At 37.3% G+C, this 23,375-nt stretch overlaps 1 protein-coding gene across 5 annotated transcripts in view; it reads left to right on the top strand.

Annotated features, from left to right (window-relative positions):
* Window positions 1-23,375, top strand: part of BRAF (B-Raf proto-oncogene, serine/threonine kinase) — a 93,591-nt gene that overhangs the window by 64,145 nt on the left and 6,071 nt on the right. For 4 of the 5 annotated variants that reach the window (XM_014546737.1, XM_014546735.1, XM_014546736.1 and 1 more), the window contains 5 exons: window positions 2,413-2,459; window positions 3,223-3,341; window positions 7,606-7,737; window positions 14,854-14,988; window positions 19,456-19,609. In XM_014546737.1, coding sequence (XP_014402223.1) covers window positions 2,413-2,459; window positions 3,223-3,341; window positions 7,606-7,737; window positions 14,854-14,988; window positions 19,456-19,609 — 587 coding nt within the window. Of the gene's footprint in view, window positions 1-2,412; window positions 2,460-3,222; window positions 3,342-7,605; window positions 7,738-14,853; window positions 14,989-19,455; window positions 19,731-23,375 lie in introns of those variants that run through there. The other variant, XM_014546738.1, reaches the window with a different exon arrangement.

Below are 23,375 nucleotides of genomic sequence, written 5' to 3'. Positions count from 1 at the left end.
GATCCTCAGTCCTGCCCTAAGAGGCCCCGGGTCTCAGTGTCCCGGTAATTGCTGCAAGCACCTCTGAGAGAAAGCCACCCTTGAGTTCCACCCGCTGCCAGACAGTCCAGTTTCTCCCCGTATGAGTCTGGGTCCTCAGAGACTTGCCTGGAACTGGAGTCAGGGCTTTCGGGAGCTTGTATCTCCCTCCCGATTGAAAAAGACAACCACGTCCTCAGTTGCCAACCCTTTCCGCGTGCGCCTCCGTACCTCTGCACTTTACTTCTGCACCTCCTCTGAGTCTCAGTGTGCTTTTCTCTTTCCTTCTAGTTGTAGAATTTCCACTCAGCCAGCCTTCCTGTGGTTCTGGATGATGTCCGTTTTGTCTTTTAGTTGTATTTTTGAAGTGGTTGTGCGAGGCAGCAATTTCAGGTGTTTACCTATGCTGCCATCTTGGTTCCTCCCACACATTTGTTTTTTTAATTTCAAAGGAGACAGAACTTCTTCAGACACTAACACCTTTCTGTGGCTAAACACCAGCCCTCTGAAGCACAGAGCTCCGCCACACACACTGTCTCATTTATCCCCCTTCTTCTAATGGAGACAAGGTCTCCCATCTAGAAAATGCATTTGATTGAGACCTATTTTTCTCCATATTTTTTTAATTTGTTTTTTGTTAATCCTCACCCAAGGATATTTTTTCCATTGATTTTTGTTTTGTTTTGTTTTTTTTTTGTTAATCCCCCCCCGAGGATATTTTTCCATTGATTTTTTTTTTTTTTTTTTTTTTTTTAGAGAGAGAGTGGAAGAGAGAGGGAAAGACAGAGAGAAACATCAAAGTGAGAGAAACAAATCAATTGGTTACCTCCTGCTGGATCCCTGACCAGGGCCCAGGCCGGGGAGGAGCCTGCAACCAAGGTGCGTGCCCTTTACCGGAATCAAACCCAGGATCCTTTGGTCCGCAGGCCAACGCTCTGTCCTCTGAGCCAAATGGGCTAGGGCTTTCTCCATTGATTTTTAGAGAAAGTGGAACGGAGGGGGAGAGATAGAGAGAGAGAAACATTGACGTGAGAGGCACATTGATTGGTTGCCTCCTGCACTCGCCCCAACTCAGCCAAGGTACATGCCCTTGACCAGAATCAAACCCTCAACCCTTCAGTCCACAGGTGGACACTCTATTCACTGAGCCAAACTGGCTATGATGCCATATGTTTTTTTCTTTCTGTGTCACTGCAGAACTTTGGGTTCTAAGTAAACTTTTGTGTTGTGAAACGACTTTGGGCCTAAAAAGTCATGGTGAAAAGATAATTTTACATTGTGGTAAAAGCTCTGAAGGAAATAGTGTGAAGTCAGAGTAATTGGAGGAGGAGGGGTTACTTTGTATAAACAGTAGTTTGAAATGAAAACTTAGTCTGAAAAGTATCAAAATCTTATTCTCTGAGAGGATGTGGAAGCTTAGATGAAAATAAAGTATAAATTATAAGCTTAATGATTTACAAACCTATTTTTAACAGTGACGTTATAATCTCATTTTAAAGCAAAACTTACTTCCTAATAGTCATTGTCAAATTTCAGCGGTCTCATATATTTGTTTTCTCCAGCTTTAAATGAAGAAAAATAACCTTGACTAGGACATTATATTCATCTCAATGTAGTTGATTCAGCTGATGTGTTTTAAATGCTTTATGCCAGGCACTGTACTCGGCACTGGGGATAAACAGAAATAAACTAGGCCCAGCCCTTTTCCCTCAATGAACTTAACTAAAGCTACTATAGAGAGAGTTTGCTACACATTAGTTTTAAGAAGGCATTTTAAGAATATATTAATACTACCTTTTAGAATGATTTTATCAATCAAACTTTCATATTCTAGTAGAGTTTTACATTCTAAATAGAAAATGAACATAGGTGGAAAAAAAACTATTGAATCAAGCTGTTCCAATAATTTCTATAAAACTGAACAGTGAAAGATCCCTTACAGTTGAGTTACTCATAGGAAAGCTTCACCCAGGAGTTAGATTGTATATTCAATCTTAAAGGAGTGGTATGAATAGGTAGAGAATAGAACGAAACTAATTTGAGGGATGGGTGTAGGAGGGGATATTTAAGGTATATTTAAAGGACATGGATAACTAGGCTTGACTGGAGTGAAAGGTTTGTATTGGTAAATAGTAAAAGACGAAGCAAAGTCTTTTAGTGGAAAACAAAATTTTGGCTGTACCATATTAGTTATTAGTGATATGTTCCTCTAATCCTAAATTCATTTACAGTCTATTTTAATATTTCTTATGTAAAGGGGTTATCACATTGTACAGTTTGCAGTTGTATCATGATTCTAAACACATCTTTATTTATACCCCTAAATATGTTCTATAAAATTTGAGGCCAGAGTATTTAGCCCTACTCAGGTTAAAATGATGTTTTGTTTTTCAGTTACTTACACGCCAAGTCAATCATCCACAGAGACCTCAAGAGTAATAGTATCCTTCCTGAAATTTGTCTGCGAAGTTTGAAAACATCCTGACTTTTTCTTCTGCATTTTATCTTCACATTATGTAAAAACAGTTTCATGCTAAGTTCAATGTACTGTAAAGAGAATTAATAAATGGGTTTGCATGAGAGTGTAGTAGAACAAGGTACTATAACCTGCTTTTGGTTTGTGAACAATTGAGCGTTACAACAAAAATCTATGAAATCTTAATGATAGTAGGGCTTTTTGATTGCTTGCTTACGTTCTATCAGCACTGGAAAACAGGTAGTTTGTAGTTATCTACTATTTCCTTTTAGCACTCTGACCTTGCTTAGCAGTAGGTAAGATGTAACTGAAGGCTCTAAGTTACGGATAACATGAGGTGAGAAAAACATATTTTTTCCTCTTCCATAAACTTAGATTAAGATCCTGTCTGCCAACCACCTGCATTCCAGTGAAGAGCCTTTACCACTCCCCAGCAGTGCCAAAAGGATATTTGGGCCTATGGTACTAAAATCTTGTGGGAAGTTTCAGGGTCTCCCATACACATAGGAAAGCATCTCACCTCACTCTACCTCATTTCAAGCCCTCAAAACCTTAAAAGCAGGTCATACAGGCCAAATAGACCTAATTAATATATAAAGTGCTACATCTTTTTTCAAAGAATTTCATATTACAGAATTATAGAAATTAGATCTCTTACCTAAATTTCATAATGCTTGCTCTAATTGGAAAATGAGATCTATTGTTTTCCTTTACTTACTACACCACAGATATTTTTCTTCATGAAGACCTCACTGTAAAAATAGGTGACTTTGGGCTAGCCACAGTGAAATCTCGATGGAGTGGGTCCCATCAGTTTGAACAGTTGTCTGGATCCATTCTGTGGATGGTAAGAATTGAGGCCTTTTTACATTAATTTTTGGGACCCTGAGATGCTACTGAGTACTAGAAAGTCATTGAAGGTTTCAACTATAGTATTTTAATAGTTCCCAGTGTTCACAAAAGTCAACATTCATCTTATCTTTTTATGTAAATAAATCTTAACTTTTTTGTTTATCTTTAAAAAGAATATTATGAAACTAGTTTCAGTATCTTTCAAACAAAAATATGTTTTTTAAACACTGTTTATATTTTATTTAAAATTGTCTCTAAAATATTTTGTGTTCCAAATGTTCCTTGTTTCCAGTTTAAAAAAAAAAAGTATTCAATTTAAGCATGTGTGATCTGCAACCATTATTAAGGTTTGTGAAGAGAACTGCTCCTGGCCCATGTGGCTTGGTTGGGCATCAGGTTGGGCGTCGTCCTGTGTGCTGAAAGGTTAGCAGTATGATTCCCAGTCAGGGCACATGCCCGGGTTGCAGCTCAATTCCCAGTAGGGGGCGTGCATGAGGGCTCTCACATCAGTGTTTCTCTCTCCCCCTCTCCCTTCCTCTCTCAAAAAAATTGATTTTAAAATATTTTTTGTAAAAGGAAGAGGAGAGGCTATTTCACAGTCTTATTTAAGCCTAAATTGGAGTTACTTTATTTAGACTAGAAAGAACCATATAATTATGGAGCACCTGGGAGAGGAGAGACAAAAAAAAAATGAGAGATTTCTTAACACTGTACGCTTTGTGCTGCCCTACATAGGTCTTTCTTTCTCTCTTTTTTTCTTACATATTTTTATTGACTTTTAGAAAGAGGAAGGGAGAGATAGAAACATTGATGACAGAGGAACATTATCAATTGGCTGCCTCCTGCATGCTCCCTACTAGGGTTTGAGCCGCAACCCAGGCACGTGCCCTGACCAGGAACCAAACCAGTGACCTCTTGGTTCCTGGGTTGACACTCAACTGCTGAGCCGTACTGGCTGGGCTCTTTCTCTTTATTTCTATTTCTACTTTGTACCAAAGAAGAAAGAGAACATATGAAAGAAAGGAACCAAAACTTCTGTGTAGTTACCTTCAGCAGGCTATGGGGACAGTCTAGGAATCATTCTCTAAGCAGTAATTCTCAAAAGGCCCCCCAAGACCCTTTTAGAAATTCCCAAGGTCATCCTTGTGTGAGCCCAGATTGTTCTTCGTATTCCTCAACCAGAACATCACACCAGATTGAATGCAGAAGCAAAGTATATGACACAAGCTGGCTGCTGCTAAACCAGATAGTCAAAAAGAATTGTAGGACTATTCTTCTCACTAAAGTTTTTTTGTTTTTGAAAATATAGTTACTTTTCATTAAAAATGTGTGATTTGTGTTAGCATCTACTGGTTGCTGTTTTATTATTCAAATGAATTAGTAAATATTTTAACAGTTTCTCAGTTTAGTTTTAATATGATTATTTATCCACAGATATAATACATAAGCTCCTTGGGGGTTCTTAGTAATTTTCTTTTTTTAAACATATTTTTATTGATTTCAGAGAGGAAGGGAGAAGGAGAGAGAGATAAAAACATTAATGATGAGAGAGTATAATTGATCGGCTGCCTTCTGCATGCCCCACACTGGGGATCAAGCCCACAACCCAGGTATGTGCCCTTGACCGGAATTGGGCCCGGGACCCTTCAGTCTGCTGGCCGACGCTCTATCCACTGAGCCAAGCTGGCTAGGGCCTCAGTAATTTTCAAGACTGAATGAGTACTGAGACCAAAAAGTTTGGGAACTGCTGCTCTAAGCTGAATGCAGGGTGTCCCAAAACTATTAGTGCAATTTTTAATAACAGAATGTGCACTTTGGGACACCCTACTGGAAACAGAAAAGAAGGGGCTTTCAAAGCCACATTTGTCTAAATTCTTTGAACTCTCTGTATCAGTCTCCAAGAAAGGAATTACAAGGTAGGATTCTGAATTAGTCCAGATAAGCCTGGGGTTAAATTGAGCTATGATTTCTTGTAATAACTGAAATTAGGGCAAGCTGCAAGGTGGGAGGGGGATTGGACTTAGAGTTAGGAGGTGTGTACTGTAATGTTGTGTGTGACTCTTACCTGCACCTTTCTTAACTGCCTCCAAGTCTCCATCTTTAATGTTGGGTTGGACTAGTGGATTTCTAAAGCCATTTCTATTTCTAAGATTCAGTATTTAGAGCTAAGAAGAATTTTTCTTTAATATGTGTTTGTTTTAATACATAATTATAAACAAGAGGCTATTAGTAATTATAATGCAAATCTCAGGCACCTTTAAGGTACACACCTTTTAAAAAAGACGGCAGTGTATCCTAAGGGGGGGAGGGGGCGTGCAACAGATTCTTAAGTACTGAAATTGCAAAATCATTAAAATTATAAAGAAATAATTGATACACGTTTTAGAGGTCTATTTATTTAAACTAGTGTGGGAGAGAGAGGCTCAGTCAAGTGTTTGGGTTTGTCTTTATTCAAAGACCTTAGTGGATTATTATACATGAAGTTTTATATTTTGTTATAGTTTCTTTTTTGTTGATACCTGGATAGATGGGTTCATCTTTTATTTCCCCAAACTAAGTTTTAAGATGAGAGATTAGCCAATAGTACATTTAATTGTTGAATAAATCTTTTTGGGTTGATATTGCCTTCAGAAACAAATTTAGAACATCCATAGTCTAGGAAAGAAGAGTTTGGTCAGAACTAAGGTTATATAATTCTCTGAATTATTTACAATAGTCTTCTCAGCCTTGTTTTATTTATAGCTTAGAAGAGAAAGAAAACTTTGTAAAAAAATGTTTTGGAAATTAAAACACCAAAATTAACTGAGGATTAATAATGCATAATTTGTAAATAGATGACATACAACTTTTTATCAAGTCATCTACCAACAACAGTGAGGTAAAACTAAATTTTAAAGGCAACTTTTCAATTGATTTATTACTCTGTCCCTCACAGAAATTGTGTTCTAGCTTTGAAAATTATGTTTGTATCATAACCCAGCCTCTTAGTTTTCTGGCTTGTTCATTACATCACAGTTGTATGTGGTTTATTTTGTACTGTGAAAGTAATATCAGTAAAGTGTAAGACAAAAACAAGTAGATACAACCTTCCCTTCACCCCCATCCTTTCACTCTTATCAGGATCTCCCTCCCACACATCTTCCATCAGTGGTTCTCAACTTTGGTTGAGCATTAAAAACATCTGGGGAGCTTTAAAAACTAACCAGATTCTAATGTTGTGTTATTGGGCAGGAATGCAGTCTGGACCTTGAAAGGTTTAAGGCTGCCGAGGTGATTCTGATTTCCAGGTGAGGCTCAGTGCCATTATTCCCTGCCTTGTGAGATTGTCTGACTTGCCTTACTCTGACCAGTGACCAGGACTCTTGTCCCAGGTCTTTCAGCCTTTTTACAGTTAGTCTTGGTTTTTCACAGAGTTTTTATTAATACCCTTCAATTTCTTTGATTCCTTCCAAATGAAACAATACAGAAGATTCAAGGTGAACGAATTGTTTAAAGCTAATATTTAACCAACCATTTGTTGTATTTCAAGTAAGTAGCCAATAAGAAATCTACCTGTAGAATACAGTGACTGAAATGTACAAAAATGTATGTAGCAAATATGATTTGGTCTATATCTTTGCCCAAGAAGCAAGCAGCGAAAAGATTCTTCATACCACCTTCTATTAAATCTACCCACTGCCTATTGCTTTTGTTAATAAGACATCTTTGGCATGTTTATACCACTTTTGGAGGCGGGAAAGGGATTTGAGTTTATCAGTCTTGAAATTTTGCCATTATTGTCTAAGGTGTCCTGAGATGAGGAGAATCATTTGTACCAATGAGAAAACTTAAATTCTAAGGCAATTGCCAAAGTGGTTGTGCTACTCCCAAACATCTTACAACCACAGGTATAGTATTTATTTGCTGAATCATGATTGGGAAATAGGAACTGATTCTTGGTAGGTAAGTCAAGGGAAGAATTCAAATAGCAATGATGATATTTTTTGTACAAAGAGGGCAGCTGCTAAAATTATAAAAATATTAGTAATACAGATAGAATCTCAGCTAACACTGCCTCTTTTAGAGTTTACAGGGTATATTTTTACTTTCTTAATCAGTTATATTTCTTTGACCATTAATAAGAGAATTAATTACATATTCGGTGGGTTATTTAATGATTAAAAGCATTTTTTCTGGGATTCATAATAGTTTGGTTTTCAGTCTTTATTCAGTTGAAGTAAAGAATAAACAAGAATATTTTTCTTTTTATGTTCTAACAGGCACCAGAAGTAATCAGAATGCAAGACAAAAACCCTTATAGCTTTCAGTCAGATGTATATGCATTTGGGATTGTTCTGTATGAATTGATGACTGGACAGTTACCTTATTCAAACATCAACAACAGGGACCAGGTAAATATTTACCATCTCTTAGGGTTTATTTTACTATTTACATCAAGTTTCAATTCATTGTAGAAAAGAAGTGTTAAGTCCTGGATACATATGAGGGATAGACCTCTGGGTCCTTGTCACCAGTTTAAATACCTTTTGAATACTTGTGATAGTAATAGCAGCATGTAAGGCCTTTCCTTGAAATATTCTTTTTTTTTTTAAGTCAATACATTACAGAAAGAGACTTTTTAAAAATATGTTTTTATTGATTTCAGAGAGAGAGAGAGAGGGAAAGAGGGAGAGAGAAAAATTAATGATGAGAGAGAATTATCAATTGGCTGCCTCCTGCACGCCCCCTATTGGGGATCGAACCTGCAACTGGGGCATGTGTCCTGACCTGGAATCAAACCGTGACCTCCTGGTTCATGGATCAATGCTCAACCACTGAGCCACACCAGCTGGGCTTCATTCTTAATTAAGTGTAATGGAGTGAAATTCCTGATCTTCTGAAACTAGAGACACAACAATGACTGTACCTCATGTTTCTTGACCATGGCACAGTTAGGAACATAAGCTCTGCTACTATAACATCTGGGCTGTATACCTTTATTTCACTCTATCACAGAGTGTGCTACCTGAGCAGGTACTCAGCCATGAACTTCTTTATATCAAATTCTTAAAATTATTAAGGTTTCTCCATTTTGTTTATTTTTAAAACTAGGTAAATGGAAGAACTGTGACATCATGCTTTCATTTTTCTATAATGAGAATTCTAGTAGGAGGGAATATTTTTACTTCCTCTCTTCCTAAGCACCTGTTCTCTGTCCCTTACCTTTCCAAATGTACTAATGTAGCCGTATGCAACTCTTTGCCTTTTCTATCCCAGTAATATTAAATTTACCTAGGCTTTTAACACTGGCCAAGAAAAGGAATTGTCTTTACTGAAATTACCTTGTATACCTCAGCATTTTAAAAGTAAGTTTGTGTGTATTTGTGTGTGTGTGTGTGTGTGTGTGTGTGTGAGAGAGAGAGAGAGAGAGAGAGAGAGAGAGAGAGAGAGGAGAGGGATAGATTGCAGCACACTGTTAATATATTACAAAACAATAGTTGACATATAAACTGTGATTAAATGATATTCATACATGCCCTAGCCGGTTTGGCTCAATTCCAGTTAAGGGGGCACATAACTTGGTTGCAGGCTCCTCCTTGGCCTGCACCCTGGTCAGGGCTCATGCAGGAGGCAACCAGTCAATGTGTTTCTCTCACATCGACGTTTCTCTCTGTCTTCCCCTCTCTCTTCCACTCTTTCTAAAAATGAATGGAAAAATATTCTTGGGTAGGGATTAACAACAACAAAAAAGAATAATATTTATACTTTATACTGTGGTTTGTATTAGAATCACCTGAGTAATTTGTTTTAAAAAGTGGAGATGCTGGAGCAGATTCTGATTCAATGGGATGGGGTCCAAGTACCTGCATTTGTAATAAGTTTCCCAGGGAATTCTGATACAGACCAAAGTCGAGAATCACCAATCTAAAGAGTTTTTAAAAAGTGCAGATATTTTATGCATTTCATCATAACCTCCCAACCTAGTGAAATGATAGTTTTATACATAAACTAGAGGCCTGATGCACGAAATGCGTGCAAGAGTAGGCCTTCCTTTCCCTGGCTGCCGGCAGGCACCTGGGACCCAGGCTTCCCTCCCAGCCCGAGCTTATTACGCTTTTATTATTATAGATGTGTTACTTCATTAAATAGTGTGTGTTTTAGTCAAGAGCTCAACTACCAATTTTTTTGGTGATAGCTCTGAGTAGCTCTCTCACTAAGAACTTCCACTATCAATGTGATGTCATAAAAGTAATCTAAGTTATCATGTACTTGGTATGTGCTCATTGAATTACCATGTGGCCCTTACCCAATAGCAGTCTTAATTCTATATTTTGAAATTTTTTTTAATGACTATATTTCTACCCAAGTCAACACAAAACTAATTTTTTAGTTTCTGTTTGGTCTTTTTAACTATTTCATATCTTTAGAATGTTGAAACTTAGCTTTGAGTATTAAGAAAAATCTATGGCCTAGCTTCTGATGATCTGATATTTTAAGCCTGCATGAAACTTAAATTCAGGATGGACCAAAATACTAGCTGAAGGATATAACTGAAACATATTACTTACTGTACTCGTGACAGATTCTAGATCCCTGAGACATGATGATGGCAATCTGAGTAGCAAGATTATAGTCTCTAATTAGCAAGCTTCGTGAGCTCTGCCTTTTACAGTCTCATTTCCTCAGCCACATAGCATAATCCCTGTGCCATGTTCACTTTTCCTATGCAAAGTATTTCTCTAAAGGAATCACGTGGGAATTATAGTTTAGTTTTTGTTGATTTACCATAGATAACTACAAATAATAAAAATTTGTGAACTTAGATGACATCCATTTGCCAGTGAATATACTTATTTTAATAAAACAATAAAATTATATTATGGAAACAAGTATTATTATCTCCAAAATCTGGATGAAAGCATCCCAGGGTTCTTGGCATTTTAGGCACTTTGCCCTCCATGTGAGTATAATAAGTGATGTGGCAAGGGCTTCCTTTCCTGAGAGAAATAAGTGAGTGACCAACAGAAGGGTAAGGCCTTTACTAGTTAGCTCTTTCTGGTAGTACAGTTAGAGCAGTGGTTCTCAACCTTCTGGCCCTTTAAATACAGTTCCTCAAGTTGTGACCCAACCATAAAATTATTTTCGTTGCTACTTCATAACTGTAATTTTGCTACTGTTATGCATCGTAATGTAAATATCTGATATGCAGGATGGTCTTAGGCGACCCCTGTGAAAGGGTCGTTCGACCGCCAAAGGGGTCGCGACCCACAGGTTGAGAACCGCTGAGTTAGAGGCTTGTGGAATTTGCCAGTCTAAAACCAAGTTAAGTATTTGATAAAGAAAATGGAGGTAAAAGAACCATATACTACCCTGGCTGGTGTGGCTCAGTTGATTGAAGCATTGTCCCATCCACTGAAGGGTTTCGGGTTCAATTCAGGACACATATCCAGGTTGTGGTTCAATCCCTGGTTGGGGTGCATAAGGGAGGCGACCAAACGATGTTTCTCTCTCCCTCTTTCCCTCTCCCTCTCTCTATAAAACCAATAAAATAAAATAAAAATGCAAAAACTGTTAAAAGAAAAAAAAGGAGTGATATATTCTTCCCATTGCCATTCTTCATTATCATCTAGTCTGCTTTCTTCCAATGGCACTTTTCTGTGAAACTCCCTCTGAGTTGCTAACTCTCTAGTCATCCTCAATGAAGTGTAACCACAGTCATTGCTCACACCATCCCTTTGATTGATTTTCTTTCCTTCTCTTACACTTTGATCTCCATGGCTCTCAGATTGACTTTTGCTTGATAATCTAGGAATATTGTTCTTTTTCATGGAAGATGAGAAAGTTGCTTCATTACTATATAACAGAAACCATTCCCCCATGCTCTCACCCCTATAGTCAGAGGTGGCAGTTTTAATGGCAGTAAATTCAAGGCAGGACTCTGGTAAAGTAGCAGACCCTGGATTCACAACCTGCATAACCTGGTCACATTACCTCTCTAGGTGTATGTTTTGTGTGTGGATCTGTTTGTTTGTTTGTTTGTTTGTTTTCCAATTATAAAAATAAGAAATTTGACTAAAGAATTCCTTCCAGTAATAAAAATCAGGATCTTTCCTTAAACAGGTCTCTTAGCTCCTTAAGGGATGACCAGCCCTATGTTACTTTGCAGAGTAGAATACCTTTTACTTTAGTTACCCTAGTGCTGAAATCTGAGAAATTACTTTGTCATTTTTTTCTCTGTATGATTCCAGTTTGTTCTCTTATTACTGTATCCTTCCCTCTTTCAGTACAGCTTCTCTACTAAGTTGAGATTTACTAGTATAATGTGCTCATTAGCTAGATATATTAACTGTCTACCTTCAGGGCTTTCTCTTCTTGGAGCAGAAGTGCCATGTCATCTTAGAAGAAAATAACATTACATTTATCTGTTATTTAGTGTATTCCAGTTATTATTGCTGTATAACAAAGCACCCAAAACATAGTGGCTTAAGCAACTTAAGGCATCTGCAATTTGGGCTGCTCTCAGTGAGGAAGGTTTATCTGTTTCACATGGTATTATCTGGGGTAGATTCAATGAGAAAGAACCTGCTTCCAAAGTGGCTCATTCACAAACCTGACAGGGGGGCACTAGCTGTCAGGTGGAAGCCCAGCCAGAGTTCTCAGTTTTTCTCCACCTGGGTCTTTATGTAAGGATTTTTTCATAGGAAACTTGGACATTCTCATAGCATGGTGGCTAGGTACTAAGCGCAAGATCTCAAGAGACAGGAAATGATAAGTACCATTGTCTTATCAACACAAAAATTATTTCAATAAAAATTTTTTTGATACTTTATGCAAAGCACTGTGGGATATAGAGGGATACAGAGATGAATAAAACATAGGCTGAGCACTCAGTGGAGTTTACAGTTCTGTTGAGGCAGTGCAGGTGGGTGATACTGACAATAAACAGATGTATACAGAGGAGTAAATGAAGAGGTGGAGATGCCAGGAGTGCTGAGTGTGGATTGAGAATGAAAATAACCAGTCCCAGGATTTCAAACCAAGCCACTGATTTAGTAGTGTATGTGCCACTTGAATCTTCTATCCATGAATTACATCCAAGAAAGACTCTCTCTTAAGTTTAAATAATTGCAAAGAAGGTAATTGCCAGTGTATTATATTAACATTTCAAAAGAAAGCCATTATAGCCTTCTTTTAAAAGTGCCCAATAAAATCTAAAAGCCATGCTGATTTGATGCCTACCATCACTTGTTTAAAAAAATACAAAAACTCTTCATTAATTTTTGGAAGTTTTACATGGCTTTTTTTCCTCTTTGAATTACTTGTATTACTGTTTAAATTTAGAATTTAAAAAATATTCCTATGATTTTTATCAGCTGTGAATGATATTTTTTAATTGTGACCTATTCCATTATTAATAACTATTCATGTATAAGTGATGAAAATACGTTTTTATTATTTAAGAAACATTGAAGGTAAAATTTTATTGGAAATGTGTATCTTAATGAACAACATGAGGCTTTTTAAAATTTATTTATCTGTGGATAAATATGACTTTTGCTAGAATGAGCTGGACTTAGCATCAGTCCTTTTCCTTGTTTTATTTTTAAAGAAATAAGCACTGAGAAATATTGTTCAAATAAGTAAGAAGCTAAGAAAATCAGGAGTTTCATTATAATGTATGCAGAGTTCAGTGGTCCCCAAGACCACCTTCTAGTTCAGTAATTCATTAAGTCTCACAGAACTCACTGAAAGTTGTTAATTGTCACAGGTAGTTTATTGCAAGAAAAGGAAACAAATTAAAATCCATCCAGGGAAAGTGCACATAGGGCAGCATTAGGAAAATTCCACGTTTGGAGGTTCCAGTTGTCCTCTCCCAATGGGATTGTGGACAACACTACTCCTGGCAGCAATGTGTGACAACACACATGAAATATTGCCAACCAGAGAAACTCACTCGAGTCTTGGGATTCAGAGTTGTTACTAGGGCTTAGTCACGTAGATATGCTTGACCACTGCTGTGGCCGACCATAGCTTTCAGAGGGCAAGTTGATACCACATGAGTCTAAGCCCCCTCTATGAATCACATTCATAGCATAGACTATCTGACATCTCCCAGGGCCCCAGGTAAACAAAGACACTCTTATCAGGCACAAGAGGCTAGGGATTACCTCCCAGGAGCCAGAGGCAAAGGCCAGCCCTCTACGTGGGCAAGATTATTCTTTACCATACACCATACCACTCAGTTATTTGAATTCATTTCTTGAACATACCAAAAATTACATAATAACTTGTCATTAATAGTTATTTTAATAATCAGCTGACAATTTAATTAATTTTACTGAAAGCGAAGAATTGCAAACCAACTGCCTTGTAAAGGGAATGTTACCCATTCATTGGAGCACAGTTAGACACCAGTACAGTGGGGCCTTGACTTACGAGTGTCCCGACTAACGAGTTTTTTGAGATACCAGCTGTCTCTTGGCCGATTTTTTGCATTGAGTTGATAGAGTAATTTGAGTTAACGAGCTCGGTCTCGGAACGAATTAAACTCGTAAGTCAAGGCCCCACTGTGTTTGGAAGTGTCCCTTTGGTACCCCAGCAGTTTTACACCCTGGAGCACTGTGCACATAGTGAAATTCCATACTGGTAAAAGGTAACTTGTAAAGGGGGAGAAGAATAAGCTTTATACTTTCATTTTAGTGGTGCTTAGCCAAATCAGCTTATAGTTAACAAGGGTTATTACATCATCAAACGGGAAATAACATAAAGTAGGATATCAAACTTGACTTTCTTAAAATTATCAGCTCTGCCCTATAACAAAGCGCTCTCTACCTCAGCCTCTATTCTGCCCCTATTGGACCAGTTCCTCTAAGAGTAAAATCCCTTTTTCCTCCCTAAGTCACAAGACTCCTAACATCTGTCTCTGTCCACCTTCGAAAGAGCCGAAAATTAAGAAATTAGAAAAATTACAAATCTCTGCACCCAGAGAAGACAAATCTTTTTACTTTTTAAACAGAACTTTAGTTCTTTCTGGAGAAGTCTCTGATTCTCAGATTTATATAACTATAAATGCCCCATTAGAGTTTCCTCACCAAAAGAGTTTAAAATGCTGATGTAAAAACTAAAAAGTTAACTTTGTTGGTTCCTGGTACATATATATAAAGGGCTTAGTATGATGCCCAGTAAATTATTTAAGTAGAAAATAGGCACAATCTGGTCTGTGTTTTAGAATGATGATCTACCAGTGGAAAATAGATTGGATAAGGCAACTGGAGCGTGGGAGCAATTAGCGGATCTTAACAGTAGTCCAGGAGTCATGAAGATTTCAGTTTGCAGCCCATGAAGTATTGGCTCCCAGTTATATGTAGGCATCATAGTATTAGTATTATGTTATTAAATTTTTTATTGAAGTGTAATGTGCATACAGAAAAGTACACGTCTTAAGTGCATAGCTTGTTGAATTTTCAATCTTTATGCCTTTTTTAACTAATTACAAGTTTTATGATTTGCCTATTTTTTCTTCCCAGATAATTTTTATGGTGGGACGAGGATATCTATCTCCAGATCTCAGTAAGGTACGAAGTAACTGTCCAAAAGCCATGAAGAGATTAATGGCAGAATGCCTAAAAAAGAAAAGAGATGAGAGACCACTCTTTCCCCAAGTAAGAAAAACTTTGTTACCTAAAAGAACATGCTAATATTCAAATGCAGATTTTTAAGCACTTTTTAGAGCACACAGTTTGTATTTCATGGGTTTGGATCCCATGTGATTATGTGCAGACTCCAAATAAGTAAACACAGAGATGATTTCATAAAGGTTGAACAGCAGCACACCTAAAAACTTGGGAACCTAGTCACACTATTCAGAAAGACTTGATTTTTGTCTAACCATTCTCAAATGTTTTGGTCTCACAACCCTTTTACACACGTTAAAATTATTAAAGACACCCCCCCCCCCCCAAAGAGCTTTTCTATATAGTAATTACAATTTTAGAATTTAAAACTATGTTTTCAACTAAGTTTTTAAAATACTTATAAATTTATTTAAACATAATAAAAACTGTTACAGACTAAATAATGTTTTTTATGAAAAGTAATTATGTTTTCCCAAACCAAAAAAAAAATGAGTAACATTGTTTTACATTTTTTGCAAATCTGAAAAAAAAAAAGACAGCTGGATTTTCTGGTTTGCATTCATTATGATGCAATATCTTATATCATGTAGCCTCTGAAAACTCCACTTACCACGGGTAAAATAATGACAGTGCCTGGCTGATATCACTCAGGGGTTAGCGCACCGGCCCGCACAACAAAGGGTCATGGATTCAATTCCCAGTCAAGGGGCATGTACCTGGATACAGGAGGCAGCCAGTTGATGAGTCTCTCACATCGATGTTTCCTCCTCCCCCTCTCTCTTTCTCTCATTCTCTTTCTCCTTTTCTTCTCCCCTCTCCCCCCCCCCCCCCCCCCCTCCCCGCCTTCCCTTCCTGCCTTCCACTCTCTCTGAAAATCAATGAGAAAAATATCCTCAGGTGAGGATTAATTTAAAAAAAATAAAACAGCCCTGACTGGTTTGGCTCAGTGGATGGAGCGTCGGCCTACGGACTCAAGGGTCCCAGGTTCGATTCCAGTCAGGGGCATGTGCCTTGGTTGCGGGCACATCCCCAGTGGGGAGTGTGCAGGAGGCAACTGATCAATGTTTCTCTCTCATCGATGTTTCTAGCTCTCTATCCCTCTCCCTTCCTCTCTGTAAAAAATCAATGAAAAGTATGTTTGAAAAAGTAAAAAATAAAAATAAATAAATAAAACAATGACAGTAACAGGCAAATAATATCTTAGTTTATGATGAAAATCGTTTTTCAGACCACACTTTGAGAATTGCTACTTTAATTTTTTTTGGTGGTAAAATAAACAGATTCCAAACTTCCCTTTAGTACTAGGCCTTTTTGAGGGGCATTTCCACCTGGGGCTAAAGGAAATGGCAGCTGTCAGCACTGGCTGCCTTTCTCTGATTTTTGGAAATTTTCCATTGCTTTTTACCTGTTTATGCTGTAAAGCTAAAGCCCTTAAGTTAATGATCTTTCAATAAGCCTCACAAACTGGAACTAATTACCTGAATAAGCTTAGAAAGTTAGTTATAGTAGATATTGTAACATAGCATCCCACTGGCAGTGTTTTATGATGCTTAGGAAGTTCCTGGCAACACTGTATAAATGTATCTCAATTAATCAAAATACAGTTTTCAAATAGAAGTGCTGATTCCCACAGTTACTCAACTACCATAATTACCGAGTTGGTCCTTTTTAAACTTATGCTTTTGAATACCCAGCCTTAACTGAGTTTCTTAGACAAAGGCCACTGTTACAGGAATGAGTGAATCTTTTATCCCCATCTCAAGAATTAAAGATGGAATTTATAGTTTTATCAAATCTCTGAGGGGCTGTCTCAGAGCAGGGAGGGGATGCTAACTAGTTGGCTGGATAGATACATGTTTTACAAATTGGAATTCTAAATTACTCTTCTTTTGAGGAAGAGTTGTTTGTGTGTGTGTGTGTGTGTGTGTGTGTTTACCCAGAAAATCACTGCTTTAAGAATATCAAAGTAAAGTCCATATTGTTGGCCAGTGTCAGCAGGACCCCACACCATCTTCTTTTCACATCCCAAGTGCTAGAGTTTGCTATTTAACATGGTTGATATACGTTCATAATGCAAATTATATACTTAGGCCCACTTTTTTTTTTTTAAATATATTTTATTGATTTTTTACAGAGAGGAAGGGAGAGAGATAGAGAGTTAGAAACATCTATCAGCTGCCTCCTGCACATCTACTGGGAATGTGCCCGCAACCAAGGTACATGCCCCTGACCGGAATCGAACCTGGGACCTTTCAGTCCGCAGGCTGACGCTCCATCCACTGAGCCAAACCGGCTTTGGCAGGCCCACTTTTTTAAAAAGTATTTTAAGTATTAAGATGTCTGTATTCCTAAATATAAGTAACATTTCATTCTTTTCATGGTATCAAAAAATGAAATGCATACATGAATTTTCCAGATTATTGAAGCCCCTTTTAAGTACTATTTTTTAGTTTTCATTAGAGGATCTCTTTTCACACTATACACAAACATAAATTTCAAGTAGCTAAAGATTTACATGTTAAAAACAAAACTATAAAAAATGAAATCATTTTTATAACCTTGAGGTAGTAGGAAAGGCTTTCCTAAATAAGAGACAAAATCCAGAAGTTATAAAGGAGATTAGCAGGTATGATTCCATTAAAAGATTTTAAACTTTTATATAGTAAAAATAATATTGAAAGATAAACACAGAGAAAAATAATTATAACATGTATAACAAAGATTAAATATTTATAGTATACAAAAGGCTCCTTCAATCTTACCTAATAATAGACAAACATGTAAATTGACCATACCTTTGCTACACTAACCAGCCAATCAGGAGAGTATGCAGATTAACCCAACAAAGATGGCGGTTAATTTGCATACACAGGCTCCAAGCAGCTTATCGAAGCCTGACGGCCCCAGGGCGGAGCAGCAAAGCCTGACGGCTCCAGGGCCAGCTCCAGCCGGAGCCCGGCCAGAGCGAAGGCCTGAGTCCCGGGTGCCAGAGGCAAACCAGTGCCAGCAGCCAAGGGAAGGGAAGGCCTATTGCACGAATCTCTTGTGCAACAGGCCTGTATTCAATAAATAAAAGATAATCAATAGAAAATAAGCAGATGATATGAACTGACAATTCACAAAAGAAATCCGAATGGTAAATGAACTTAGGACTATAAGAGTTCAGTGATAGTCATTAAAATGCAGAGTAATACAATAGTGAAATCTGTTTTTTATTTTTGCCCTTAATTGGCAATAGCCAGCATGGGGCACAGTGTTGGGAAGGGGGAAGAGCCTCCCTTTTAAGTTTAACAGTGTTAGTGCATGTAAATTGGTTAGGACTTTTGAAAGGACTTGGTAAAATCCATAAGCTTAAATTACATATACCCTTTGCTTTGATAATTCCACTCGTAAAAACCTGTACTAAAGAACCTGCTTCCACAAGTATTCAGATATGTACAAGAATGTTTATGCAGTGTTAAAGGGAAAAGTAAAGACATAAAGGTCAAGGTAGGCTCTGCAGATGGCATGCATATCAATAAGGGAACAAGCAACACAGGAAAATGTGTGACACTACTTTAAATGCTGGTGAGTGTGAGGGTGGGCTCTGTTTACATATGTGCATGTTTATGCATAAGAAAGGTCCTGAAGAAAGTATAGACTCTTTAACAGTGGTTACCCCTGGAAGGTAAGATTTATACTTTTCCATATTATTTGAATTTTTATTTGTGTGATATGCTTATAATTTTTTTACATATTTTTATTGATTTTAGAGAGGAATGGAGAGGGAGAAAGATAGAAACATCAATGATGAGAGAGAATCATTGATTGGCTGCCTCCTGCATGCCCTTTGCAGGCCGACGCTCTATCCACTGAGCCAAACAAGCCAGGAGATATGCTTGTAATTTAAAAAAAAAATTATAACATTGCTATTTCTTTACCTTTATTCTAACTATTATACAGATTATAGTTTAATTTTAAATAGTTAGGCCCAGTCTGTGTGGCTCAGTGGTTGAGCGTCAACCTATGAACCAGGAGGTTAAAGGTTTGATTCCCTGTCAGGGCACATGCCCGGGTTGCAGGCTCAATCCCCAGTAGGGGGCGTGAAGGAGGCAGCTGATCAATGATTCTCTCTCATCATTGATGTTTCTATCTCTCTCTTCCCCTCTGAAATCAATAAAAATATATTTTTTAAGGTTTTTGGTAGCTCAGAAAATAATAATAGTAATAATAATAGCTGCTAAAGTTTTCATTGATGTTTCTATCTCTCCAGGCATTGTACTTATTATATACCAGGCATTGTACTAAGCCCTTTATGTATGTCTCATGTTTATGTACATACATTACCACACTGTATGCCTTGAAAAGTCATAACTTGTTTCTTTTTACCTTAAAATATGTTGAATGTCTATGTAAGATTTTAGATGCTTTCCTGTAAAGTATGATGAGGGTCTTGAAGATTAATACCACCTAGATTTTCATTCTTCTTTCTTTCTTTTTTTTTTTTTTTTTTAGATTCTCGCCTCTATTGAGCTGTTGGCCCGCTCATTGCCAAAAATTCACCGCAGTGCATCAGAACCCTCCTTGAATCGGGCTGGCTTCCAAACAGAGGATTTTAGTCTATATGCTTGTGCTTCTCCAAAAACACCCATCCAGGCAGGGGGATATGGTGCGTTTCCTGTCCACTGAAACAAATTAATGTGTGAGAGGGTGTAGGAGGGTAGGCACAAAGGAAAATGAACATATGTGTGCTTATATATTTGTTAAATTGAATACAATTTTTTTAAGGTAAGCCAAAGAACACTTACGTGTTTAAAAACTGGATGTAATTTTTTCCCCATCTAAAATTCACACTTAGCATTGGGTTTTCAATTTGCAAGGGTTTAAAATGCAGACATTGCTAAAAATGTGCAAAGCCTTTTCCAGGTGTTTTATTTCCTATTCCAAGTTTGTTTTGTTTACTTGGTTATTCTAATTATTAAACTTCAATTAAACTTTTCCCATGCACCTTTTGTCATTAGCTACTGCCCATCTGTTAGGGTTTCCCAAGAACAGCAGCACTCCTGTGCACGTGTGTGCAGGTGGGAGGTTGACAGTAGATTAGCCTGTGTCAAGTTAGGCAGACCAGACATTGCATTCAGGAAGTCACTAAAAATTAATGTTTGTTTTTATTCTTAATATTTTTTCTGTAACTATTTCTTTTTCTTACAATTTGGAAAGTGTGAATGTCCTTTATTCCCTTAAAGCAATATACTAAATCAAATTTCTTTTTATAAATTATGGGTGCAGGTAACTATAGCTGTTGCTTAGGAGTGGCATGCTTAACATGAGTAACATGGTTTAACTTTACATCTTTAGTGGGGAAATGTTATAAGTTGGAGTTCTCTATAGATATTTCTTTATATATTAAGGATATCTTACATAGAAGCCTAATTTCCTTACAAATGCACTGCCTCCTCCTCCCCCCAAAAGCTTCACAGAATCCTGTGAAAACTCTTAGGTTTGTTTTTCTTTTAGATATCTTTGTTTGCCAAACACCTGGTAATGGATTTTTTTTTAATTGTTACTTTAAATTATCTTACCTCTTGTGGTGCCTGTTTTAGCAGTCACCATATCCATGGGTCTCATAAACTTCTTGCGCTCCTTATATTCTTTGCCCAGCAATTCTACTTATTATGAAAGAATGCCATTCTTTTTGTGTGTGTTCCATGGTACAAAGTATTTGTTAGCGCTTTCTCATGCTTACACTGTCTTGTGGAGACAATGACTGTAATGTGGCAGTCAGTATATTCTCACCGTGAACCATAATCTTACTGGGAAGCAGCATTGCTGTCCTCTTATCAAAGAAATTGACATCTCTGCTTCAGAGTCAGCCTAGGGACCAACGTCAGCCTCTTCAGTACATCTTTATTCAAATAGAATTTGTACTGATTTTTTTTATTATTATTTTTTTTTTAAATATTTTTTAAAATATATTTCTTTATTGATTTCAGAGAGAGAGATAGAAACATCAGTGATGAGAGAGAATCATTGATCGGCCTATAAAAATAAATTTATGTTTATGGCCTCCTGCACGCCCCCCACTGGGGATCGAGCCCACAACCCAGGTATGTGCCCTTGGCTGGAATCGAACCTGGGACCCTTCAGTCTGAAGGCTGACACTCTATCCACTGAGCCAAACCAGCTAGGGACTGATTTTTAAATATAGCTGACAGTTCAAAGTTATTCAGGCACACAGACAACATCCGCCTAAATGCTATCCTTCTTTGAAGCCAGTAAAGAAAATTGGAAAGACATTAATAATAGCATAGTTTTTAAGTACCAGAACTTTTTCAAATACTTTTTGTATTTGCATAAGTTAGATTTCATCCAGGAAAACCACTCAGTGATAAGTATGGCATACCTTTTGCTCCTCATTTGGGTAGCTTCAGATAAGTAATGTCATTCATGTTTTTAGAAATTGATTCACGGTTTTTAGTTTAGGCAAGAGTAGTGAAAAAGAAGTTTCTCATATTTTAAAGAATAAGAAAGACAGGATAATGTAACATGTTGGAAAACATCAAAGTGCATGATTTCTAAGTCCTAGTGACACTAAAAATACGGTTATTAGTAACTATTAAGTGGGGTTTTGTTCACAAATGGAATAGCAAGCAAGTAGCTAACAGTTTTAACAAAGTTGACTTGCTGTATGGAATGTTCAAAGACTTGGGCATTTTGAGGCACAAAAGTCAAAGGGTCTTTTTATTGATAGAGCTGTTTCTGTAATCCTCCAGTGCACTTGCTTTACTTTTATCTTTCTTTCCTTGTACACTCTCTTCTTTCCTCTTAACATTAACCACCTGAACAGTCCCCACCATCTGCATTCTCTCCTTTCCTCCTTTGTCAGTCTCCTTTGCCAGAGGGCATTCAATGCTAAGCTCCTAGAACTGCTATCCCATAAACATTGAAACATGCCTTCAAAGGGTCTCATAGTAACTCTCTTCTTTCCAAATGGGGCCCACTGGGAAGGTTAGTGGAAGAACATTAAAAATAGCAGGTGAGATGTTTAGATAACATGGATCTGGAAAAATAGGAAGCATTAGAATGATATATGGTAGTTTACCTTTCTGTTGTTGTTTGTTTTATACTAAGTTTTTTCAGGGGTGGGCAAACTTTTTGACTCAAGGGCCACAATGGGTTCTTAAACTGGACCGGAGGGCCGGAACAAAAGCATGGATGGAGTGTTTGTGTGAACTAATATAAATTCAAAGTAAACATCATTACATGAAAGGGTACGGTCTTTTTTTTTTAGTTTTATTCATTTCAAACGGCCGGATCCGGCCCGTGGGCTGTAGTTTGCCCACGGCTGTTTTAGATATAGTCTCCAAATAAAGAAAAACATTATTTTCCTGACCCTGTGTAAAGGTAATCACTTTAACTAGTTAATCACAACAAAAAGACATTCATTCTCTTGTAACTGACTTCTTCCCTAAAATCCAGGACCTCTCAGGTGTTTTCATTAACGTTGGTTTCCTTCTTCAGGAGGCAGCCTTTTCATAAAATTTGTTTCACATTTTAGAAGTTTTACTAGTCAATGATGAGGAATGAGATTTGCCTTCTTGATTTTAAGTAGTTTAGGTATCATAGCATCTAATCAACTGTTTCAGGTTTATTTTCTGATATTACAATATGGTACTAGCCATTTAAATACCGAGTCGGTAGTTAAAATCATCCTCTCTAAATAGTAACTATTTAACACACCAGCTTACGTGGCCTTTCTCTCAAGGTGGCCACTCTCAATTTAAGGAAATGATCTGCCTTTCTTTTTTTTAAATACAGTATTATGAATATGGGTACTTCATGACTAAAGCATTTCGCCAATCATAGGCTTATTTAATTGAGAATTATTGAGCATTTCTATGGCACTTCTGTGTGTCTATGCCAGAATGTTCCTCATTTTTTTGGAACTGCCTTGAAAGGTCACCACAAAGAAAGAATGGGGCTTATTCTGGTGAAAATGACTGCCCCCCTCTATCTGAAGCAGTGATTGATTTGTGTACAAAATAACATTATTAGGTTTTTCATAGCATATTTTCTTTTTTTTTTTAATTTTAGATTCTTACTTTATTTTTATATATTTTATTGATTTTTTACAGAGAGGAAGGGAGAGGGGATAGAGAGTTAGAAACATCAATGAGAGAGAAACATCGATCAGCTGCCTCTTGCACACCTCCTACTGGGGATGTGCCCGCAACCGAGGTACATGCCCTTGGCCGGAATCAAACCTGGGACCTTTCAGTCCGCAGGCTGATGCTCTATCCACTGAGCCAAACCGGTTAGGGCTTCATAGCATATTTTCTCTTTAAGGGGAATTTTTATAAAATTATATGTATAACAGCCACTGAAAAATGCATTCAATTCTGGAATAAAATGTAGTGATTTAATAATATCTTAAA

The sequence above is a fragment of the Myotis brandtii genome, unplaced genomic scaffold (genome assembly GCF_000412655.1).
Source record: "Myotis brandtii unplaced genomic scaffold, ASM41265v1 scaffold455, whole genome shotgun sequence".
NCBI lineage: Eukaryota > Metazoa > Chordata > Mammalia > Chiroptera > Vespertilionidae > Myotis > Myotis brandtii.
This window is presented reverse-complemented; position numbering and strand designations above follow the sequence as displayed.